The sequence below is a fragment of the Pholis gunnellus genome (assembly GCF_910591455.1).
Source record: "Pholis gunnellus genome assembly, chromosome: 23".
Lineage (NCBI taxonomy): Eukaryota > Metazoa > Chordata > Actinopteri > Perciformes > Pholidae > Pholis > Pholis gunnellus.
Window position 1 is genome coordinate 15,502,393 of NC_136550.1, and position 10,144 is coordinate 15,512,536.

General features: G+C 41.0%; 1 protein-coding gene across 1 annotated transcript in view; it reads left to right on the top strand.

Annotated features, from left to right (window-relative positions):
* ank2b (ankyrin 2b, neuronal) overlaps positions 1–10,144 on the top strand; it is a 76,166-nt gene that overhangs the window by 46,721 nt on the left and 19,301 nt on the right. Inside the window, exons 36-40 of the mRNA XM_079184361.1 lie at positions 291–312; positions 8,883–8,960; positions 9,106–9,237; positions 9,355–9,504; positions 9,632–9,866. Coding sequence (XP_079040487.1) covers positions 291–312; positions 8,883–8,960; positions 9,106–9,237; positions 9,355–9,504; positions 9,632–9,866 — 617 coding nt within the window. The remainder of the gene's footprint in view (positions 1–290; positions 313–8,882; positions 8,961–9,105; positions 9,238–9,354; positions 9,505–9,631; positions 9,867–10,144) is intronic.

A 10,144-nucleotide genomic window follows, 5' to 3' on the forward strand; every position in this document is an offset into this window, starting at 1 on the left:
AGCTCTGCTGACCTATCCTGTCCACTGTCATGTCATGAGGACTAAATATAGGACATGTTCACAAGTAGTCAAATATTATATTTTAGATCTATTTTGTTTATTAAAGTATATTAGATTGTGATTTGTCATTGGCATAGCTCATTTTTGCTGTTGTGTTATATGTGTCCATTGTGTTCTTTTGTTTTTAAAGTAGCAGCTGTAATAGTAGTAGTAGTAGTTTTAGAATATTTGGCACATATGAGTGGACGAACTAATACTAACTGTGGCCCATTTTCCACATTATTTTCCAGACCGGCAGAACGCTACAGAAATGTAAGACATTTTTTTTCCATTTCATTCTTCTCTATAACATGTACTAAAATGGTTCTTATCTATAATAATACTGCATGTCTTTATTAATCAAACTAATGTGACAATAACATTGATATTGTGTGGGTAATTAATCAGATGTAGCTAAACAAAGTGTGCAGAGGAATAACCAGACTGATCCCCTGACACCCCCAGCTTAGACCATATACATCTTTTCAAAGCCCTTTAAGCTTCATGCATTTTTGTCCCCTCACACACACTCCCCTTGTCAAAGTTATGTTTCTCCTGAGGTTTAACTTCACTTTTTATTTTGCTTTATTTCTCAATTTCACACCTGCCTGATTGTCTTTGATTTAACTCTTTCCCCCTCACGATCTGAGATCTGACATTTAGAGAAAGCGTTAAAGAGTGTACATTTATGTACATGAAAATGAAATGCTTTCATAGTGTGCTGAAGTCTATTTGACAATGGTCTCTAATATTTTGCTGGCTAAAGCATACACAATGCCATTTTTGCTGTGCCAATGTTGTTGTTTTTTGCGCCTGTTTGGTCTTTTATTGGCTCCAAGCAAACCTGCTTGTGTTGAGGTGGGTGGAGTGACACAACTGGAGTTGTGAGGCAGCGCAATCCAATTTGGCTACTTTTTTGGCATTTTTACCTGCACAGTTATGCAGATCAGAGACAACACTGTTATACATATCAACGGGATGTGTGACTTCCAATCAATTGCAGTTGGTTGAGGCAGGAAGAAGGCAATGATATCAGCTTTTAAAGGAGATGAGAGGAGGGCGATGTGATTTGTCGTTACTGATTCACACCGGGGGCCTGTACTACGAAGCAAGTTCAACACAGACAGGATATCTTTGGATTATCATGCTTAACTAACCCCAACAATCCCGCTAAACGGTCCGGCAATGTTGGTTAACTACTCAACGAGCGACGTTTGCTGTATATGACCAATCACAAACATGGACAAATCTGCTGTCAGAGCAAACAAAGAGCAGACTAAAATATTAGACAAATATGAGGAAGTTAAACACATAATCCAAGCGACTGTGTGAAAATACAAATACAAATTTATAGACCTATTACGGTCCAATCAAGAGCACGAGTAGATCTGACTATAATTAGATTTGTGTCTTCCATTAATTAGTTAATATGTTACTTAGATGTATTCTTCTGGAATAGAAGATACTATTCATACCCTTTAGGATATTAGGGTGTGTATGATAATATTCTGAAATGGATTTAGGGGCAAATAAACAATAAAAATAAAACATTCTTCAAAGTGTTAAGCAGGCTTACTCTCATGTCTTATAATCACCCACAGCATACATAAACTACCTGGAGCAAAGGGCAAGGCAATGCGTACAGTCTGTGGATAGGCATGGCAAGAAGCTGACACACATAAGTGAATATATGATAATAATATATGATGAGAGGATATGTACTGATTTTGGTTATAAAAGTGTAATTTATGCTGCTGTTAGCTTGCTGCTAGACCGCTCCGTTAGCTCAGGTGGGTGTTGCATGCAGGAGACTAACGTCTTTTAAAAAAAATGTATCAGCAGTAAAGTTGTGTTGTTTTTGAAAGGTTAAACATCAAGAAATATGGACTGAAGAATAATATTTTATGAGATACAATTCTGTTGTGAATTTTGGAAATTGTTACATATCTATCTTTTTTTCATAAATGTTGACTTTTGGACTTAAAAATCACGATAAGAATACAACTGCAACCCATTAATTAAATAGAATAGACACATGCAATTATAGTCAGATCTTGTGCTCTAGATGGGTCCGCAATATTATAAGTCTTTTATAAGCCTTATATATCAGGTGTGCAGCATAAATTACCATGGCGGTCCACCCAAGTAAGAATTGAACCACCTTTGTAGGACTGTATATCCAGGGTTTAGCCTGAAGTTACCTCTACAACCCCAAAACCTGCTTCGTAGTACAGGCCCTTGAACTCCAGCTGCTGTTACAGCCTTTCTCCTAATAATGTGTTCATACCGCTGCTGCCTCTTGTGCCACGCTGTGCCAGGGTTGTGCTGGTACCTCTGTGTCATCCAAATTCCCAAAATTAGTTGCTCCTGCACATGTGCGCTTGGGCTCTGAGTTCCTGAAACCGGGTGCTAGTGATAGCGAGAGCACCAAGTTCCAGGAGATTAGAGTTTTAGTCCTCTAGTGCAGCTAAGCGTAGTAAACCTCTTCACCCATTTTGAATCCTTCCCCTTCTACCCTGCTTGCTCTGTTCATGTAGTAATGAGCAAAAACTAAAATAGAAACAGGCAAATACAATTTACTTGAGCATTTAAATGAATATTATATTAAAACAACTGCTGTTGTGAACATACATGGCTGACATGCTACTGATTAAATTGTCATGTATATATGTGTAACAAAGGCATTATGCATATTTAATGTAGAGGTTACTGATACAGCATGTCATAGCAATTGTTTTGTAAATGGACCAAAAACTCACCACATTAATGAATGAAGACATATTAACAAGCAGCCCTTGATCATGAGCACCTATCATCTACTAATTTCAGATTCAATCATTATATTTACTCCATTTACTCTTCACCAAGACCTCTCCATGAGTACTTCCCTTTGCTTTGCATGGAAATAACTTGCCTTACATAAATGTCTACGTGTGTGCTTGTATGTCTGTATGATTCTATGTATGTATTTTATGTCGTGTTTATGAGAGTTTATTTCTTCTTTTGCTGATGTACTGATTTTGGAATGTTACCTCACAACACCATTTGTAAATGGTTTTGTGCACAGTTTTTGTTATTTCAGTTTTCATTATATAGCATTATAGTTCTATTTAAAATGTTTAGTTAAACATAAGGCTGAATGGAGGGCAAATGGAATTAAAATATTATCCCTCCCTATCCAAGATTTTACTGGTATTCCAGAGATCCTCCTTCTGCATGGCAAAGCATCATATTTTGTATCACTGGCTTTCTTTGATAGACACAATTAGAAGTCTGAGTTGTTTTCAAGCCATTTTTGCCTGATATCACATTGACATTTGTCATACATCCGAGCAATCTTGAGATGTCTTGATGTTGTTTCCTCTGTTTCCTTTGTTGTCCATTTTTCTATTGTACTGGTTAGTTTGTTGGTTACATGGTTGTTCAATCATTTTTTATGTTTTGTTCTATAGTTTTGTCTTGTGAGTGTGGATGTGCTGAGTGTATATGCAAGTTATTTCCTGCTCATATCCTCTTCCATCGGTATTATTTGGCCCTTGCTTTTCCACAGTTCCCCAGAGACATATGACAGTATATGCCCAATTCCTCTGATACCCTGATGTAGAACCCTTTGTGAATTTGTTGTCCTATGATCCCTGCAGTGTGCTCCAATCTTGTCCTGACCACATTCTCCAATGTCTGTCTCCTTTCATTTGAATTTTTGATTTTCTTTATTCCTTACTTGTTCTTCTTCCATATGGAAGATGAAGAGATGCCGACATCAGTCCTGAAATCAGAGCTGATTCGAGAACCAGACCTTCTATTCGACGTGTCAGAGATGAAACAAGATTTGATCAAAATGACTGCCATCTTGACTGCAGACTCCACAGAGAAATCCCCTTCCTTAGGAAGGTCTGGTCTAGAGAAAGGGACTGAGGATGTTTCTGGAGAGCCGTTAGAAATAATGGAAAAGGACTTAGAGAAAGTCAAAGAGGACCTAGAAAAAGTCAGTGAGATACTGAGGAGTGGAACATATGAGGGTGAGGCAGCAGAGGAGGCAGCAAAAGCAGCTAGAATGGTCGAGGAGTGGGTTCTCCTCTCGGACAGTGAGATAGAAGTGGCCAAAAGAATGGCAGCCTTAGAAACTCAAGAGCCAGTCTTACGTGAAAGCAGAGCTAACAGGGCTCCCAGACCTAAAGCAATAAAGGACAGCGGTGACCTTAAAGAATACCTCCTGGATGCACCAGTAAGCTCCAAAATAAAAGTTAAAAAAGAGCCAGCTGTCCAAGAAGAATTCACTGATGTTGTACTACGCAAAGGTGCAAAGCCAACTACCCCAACCAAGGTGCATGACAAAACAGTTGCTAAGCCAGTCAGAAGGAAGGGGAAAGACCAGGGGCAGGCAGAAGAATCAACAGAGGCGGGTGCTCTTCTAAGTTTGCCGACTGGCCCAGCATCACCTGTATCCCCAGTTGTTGAAGAAACTCCCATTGGGTCAATAAAGGACAAAGTCAAAGCCTTACAACAGAAAGTGGAGGCAGAGCAAAAGAGCAAAAAGGTCACTGGAAGCAAGGCCTCACAATTGCCTGTTATGAGCAAACCCTCTCCAAAAGCCAAAGAAAGCCCTAAATCAAAACAGGGTCCCCCGAAATCCCCCAAAGCCGAATCTGAAAAACTTGAGGAGACTATGTCAGTTAAAGAGCTTATGCAAGCATTCCAAACAGGACAGGACCCCTCAAAAAGAAAGTCTGGGCTATTCGAGCTCAAAACATCCTCTACGTCAAGATCGGAGAAAACCACAAGATCAGATACCATCCAGTCAAAATCCATGACCAAAGCAATAACCTCAAGTGTCTCTCAACAACGAGAAGTATCTTTGGATTCCAAACCTTGCAAGAAAGAGACCACTCAGCAAGACAGAGAGCTAGAAACCAAGTCAGTTGCTCCCGCTCATTCTGAGCTAACTGAAACTGCAGACTTTGGAAATGGTGGTCTTGATGATAGCTCTGACAGCTTAAAACATGAGGGTGTGGCAGACTCCCTAAGTGCCAGCTCTGGAGATGGTACCCCTCATTTGAGCTCTGAGGACAGTGACAAACACGAGGGTCTTGCCACTCCAGGCACAAGCCCAGAGAGTCTGTCTCTTTCTCCCAAAACTGGACAGCAGACCTCTACAACTTTGGCAGAGACTGGCACAACAGTCAAAAACGAATTTATAGACACAGAGAAGTCTGGACACTCTGGTGTAGGGACCACTGGTGACCAACGGTCTACAGAATTGACTCTCCCTGTTTCTTCCAGCGAGATTGCAGATGATCACACTACAAGTGAGTCCATATCTGTTAGGAGGAATGAGTCTAAGCCATCTAAACCTCAAAAGCTTATAAAGAGAATTTCAGAGACTGTAGAAACTTTTCTTAGTGATGACGATAGCCCTGATCATCAGCTTGAATTGTCTTTAATTAGTTTTCCAGCCTCTAGATCCTCTTCTCAGCGTCATGAAAGCTTAGAGCTGCCTTTAAAACAAGACTCAGATTCTCTCAGTCCATTAGCTGACGAGTCTTTGACAATAAGCCACAGAGACTCTCTAGAGGGTAGTCCTCTCATGGAAGAAGACTCCTCCCATAAGTCCCCAGATTCCATTGAACCTAGCCCAACCAAGGAATCACCCCCTCATGACTCCTTAGAGAGCAGCCCTGTAGAGCAAAAAATCCACCCATCCTTTCAATCAACTATAGGTCCATCTAGTAAATCTTATAGCCATCCAGATCCTTCCAAAACTACAGACATTCCTCAAGATGCTTTGCGTGGTAGACTGCTTCGAGACCATGAGGCTAGTGCTGATGATGACAGTTTTGAGCAGATATCTCAGATGACAAGTTCCGGTAAGAGTCCCCTCTCCCCTGATACTCCCAGTTCTGAAGAGGTAAGTTATGAGGTAAACCCCAAACCCCCTGACTATACATTCCTTTCTGTTCCATCCAAACCGGCTGTCATCCCTGAAGACCAAGAAGAAGAAGATACCTCAGACAGCTATGAAGCTAAAAGAAAAATCACTCCAGAGGAAGAGATGTTTAAAATGGCAGCCAAAATAAAAACATTTGATGAAATGGATCAAGACGAGAGGAGCAAAAAGAACTCTAGAAAAGATTTGTTTCCCACAGCAAATGCCAAACTAGGGGATGACAGCTATGAAACAATAGAGCACACAAGTGAGAAGCTTTCGCAAACTGAATGTGGGCTCAATAGACCCACTGAAGATTCAGAGTTAGCTCTTTTTGTTGATCCCCATATTAAAGTACAACCTCCCTCTCCTTTTTCAGCAGGTTTGCATGATGGACCCCACAGCAAAGAGGTCAAGAGCACAACAAGAACAGCCACTGTCAGTTCAGAGGGGCCTCACTCTGTCTCAGCCCAGCTGGAAACTGCACAGGAACAAAGAGTCCCACCATCTGTAAAAGTTGATGAAGACAGTACTGCCAAAAAGGCTCTTGTAACACCATATATTGAAAACAGGACTGATGAGCAAAAGGAGGAGAGTTTAAGGAAGTCAAGAGACAACAAAGGAGATGATAAGGATGGTCAAGAGTCAAATGTTAGGCTAAAACAAGGTAGCAATGTAACAGATGAGGTAAAAGGAGATAAAAAGGAGCCTCCAAGAGCAGCGGAGGCTGGATGCAGTGCAGCTGTTGCCACGGGTCAAACAAAGGAAATGTTCAAACCGGAGGTCTGCATATATGATGACACAGAGGAGGATGATGAGACACCGGAGCCTCCCAGAACTGAGTCAAAAGGTGTCACTGCAAAGGTAGAAACTGATTCATGGTCTGACATGCGGGAGGATGATGCCACTTTTGCAGCTCGTGTAAAAGAGGAGGAACAGAAGATATTGAATCTGGTGGTGGACCGTCAGTCTCTGCAAGCAACTCCGGACACAACACCTGGTAGAACACCAACAGAAGAGAGCACTCCTACCAGTGAGCCCAACCCTTTTCTATTCCAAGAAGGGAAGCTTTTTGAGATGACCCGAAGTGGTGCTATTGACATGACTAAGAGGAGCTATGAGGAAGAGGGGGGTGGATTTGCCTTTTTCCAGATAGGTGAACAGCCTTTAGATGAGCCTCTCTTAGAAGAAAGTAGGAGATCAGCAGCAGAACCTGAAGTTGGCCTCAATCTAACACTAGAGGTTAAGACTGAGGAGACTGAGACAAAAGAAGCAACTGATTCTCAGCTTCAGTTCCCACACGAAGGTAATCAGCAAACCTCTAAAGCTGATGCCTCCAAATCTAAAATCCCTAAAATGGGCATTTCCGCTTCAGCCAAATCTACAAAGAAAGATCAGACATCCCCTGAAGGTCTAGACAAAACTTTGAACGAAGATTTAGACAAAAATTCCCCTGACCAAATGATTACAACTGTACAGACAGCCGAAACTACTGTCACTAGATCAGTTTACTCTGAGCAGGGCCAAGAGTCCTCTGATTCATCTCCAGAAGAACCAGAGTCAGTGATAGAAGCGCCCAAATCAACAGTCAAGTCAAAACAAAGTGCTCCCACGAGTGTTAAAAAGACTCCAGTCAAAACACAAGCTAAGTCTGCTCAACAAGGTCGGGGCAAATCCACAATTCCCTCTCAATCTCATGCAACTTCCTCTTCAACAACTCTTAAAAAAGAGGCCTCCTTCATTTCTGAATGTAAATCAAGAATTCCCATTAAGGCTCCCAAGCCTGATTCTATTGTCAAACATGCTGGATCTACCCAAGACAAAAAGCTTAAGATACCTGTGAAAAAGGATTTAAGGAGAAAATCTGAGACAGACACAGGTCCCTCTGTGGATATCAAAACCAAGACACCATCTTCCAAAGCCAAGAGCTTCTGTGAGGGGGACTCTACCAGGTCATCTGCTAAAAAAGAAAAAGGTCGCCCATTGAGTTCTGAGTCAGCAAAATCTAAAGGCTTCCAGTCCAGATTGCCAGTGCGAGGTAAAAGTGGTCATTCATCAACACTCACTAAAGAGAAAAGTGAGCCAAACAAACAGTCCATTGAGTTTTTTGAAGAGATAAGCGATGAAGCAGCGAAACTTGTGGCAAGATTGGCACAGGCAGAGACAGAGAAAGAACAAAAGGTTGCAGCCGCCAACTCAGATGATGAGAGCAGTGTCATTGATCCATCAATCATAGAAAGAGAAACTTTCCCTGAGATGCAGTTCCTGCCCTCAGGAGACGTCTTTCCCATTAGACCACTGTGGGACAACCCTGTTGAGACACAGATGCAGCGAATCCCAGATGATAAAGTCCAAAGTCAAGGTATCCCCCCAGTTTAAGGGGCTATTCTCTATCTCTTGTGCCTCATTAGTACACTGTAGCTGTAAAGGTGCTGCCTCTCTGTCTCTTGTAGTTAAGTCCCATTGTAGTTGACGAATGCATGTGGCTGTGTCTTTTGAGCTGTGTTTGTGTGCGTTGTGACGTCTCTCTTTCCCTCTGTGTGCTGAAAATCTCAAGATTGACTTAAAGGCTTTATGGAACTTGTGAAAACAACATAGGAACTAAAACTTTTTTAAACATTAAAGAGTAATTAATTATTTAAACAATCATATGTAATGTCATTTATTTTCTAATGATTGAAATGTATGTTTCTTAATCATAGTCCCACTGAGATCTATCACAACCATTCTTTACAGGCATATTATGTATTTGATCAAGGTTAATTCTTTAATTTGATATCATGAATTAACAAAACAAACTGTCAGTACTACAAGATCAAGAAAGCCAGTGAAGATTTTTTCGAATACCATTTGTGAATGTGACTTGATTTGGTATATCTTGCGGCTCTGACCGCTCATGGCTGTCTGGTGGTATTTGCAGTAGATCCACAGGATGAGGCAGAGAGAAAAGAGCAACGGTTGGCCATTATAGCCGACCACCTGGGCTTCAGCTGGACTGGTGAGTCCCACCTTAGTAGCAGTGATCAAGCTATCAAACATACATCAGATATACAGTATTAGTGCATTTTTTGCAGGCCCAAAAGAAACACAACTTAAAAATTGTAATCTTTAGAATAATAATTATATCTTCTTTTTGTTGTCAGAATTAGCACGAGAACTGGACTTCAGTGAGGAGAGGATCAACCTGATAAGGATTGAAAACCCAAACTCACTGCAAGACCAAAGCCATGCCCTTTTGAAAGTCTGGACTGAGAGGGAGGAAAAGCATTCCACAGGTTAGTGTACCCAAAAGTTTGGGTAAATATTTCTTATAACTGTTTTTTTTAAACAAGGACTAAATAGATAAATAAAATAAAAAATGGAACTTTGAAGTCTGTTTTCTGTTTCAACAGAAGCAACACTGATCAAAAGACTGACTAAGATAAACCGAATGGACATAGTTCACCTCATTGAAACCAAGATAATCAAGTCCACTCAGGAGGAGACATCATCACATACATATGCAGAAATTGAGCGGACCATAGCATTGGATCATAGTGAAGGTACACAAGCCAATGTTAACTTGAAGCAGACTGATGATGAGGTTGTAATTTAATGTATGTAGAATTTATTTTTTACCAAAGAGTTATATCAACTCTTTCTGCATGCCTGCACTGTATCCTTTGTCAGGTTTCTCTGCCCTTCATGAAGACATTGACAGCCCCAGGCCAGGCAGGCGTACAGAGACTGTACGTAGGACTCCAGGTTCAGGACTAGAGGTACCCATGGTGTTGGCAGAGGACCTGTCCTCCAGTTTGTCATCCCTTCACGAGACAATTGGACGACCAGAAACAGATTCCAAAGCAACTGGCCTTCTTAGAAATTCCCAGAAAGAGAAACTACAAAAAGAGATGGAAACAACATAGTAAGTTACATGGACAGTTCAATTCATATGACCATAGCTACAGTCGCTTTCTGTCTGTCTTTATGTATCTACAAGAATGGATACAGGTTGCACTTTACCTCAGATTGCTGAATGACCTACCAAACAAACATCCAGAGAGAAAAGTACAACTGCTGACTTTAGTTTGCAAGCAATAGCTAATTAGTTAATCCAATGTAACACATACTGCAGCTCAAAAACCTACATGCAAATGTCAACATTGGTCAGTTTAGACGACTTTTTAGATTCAATTGGACTTT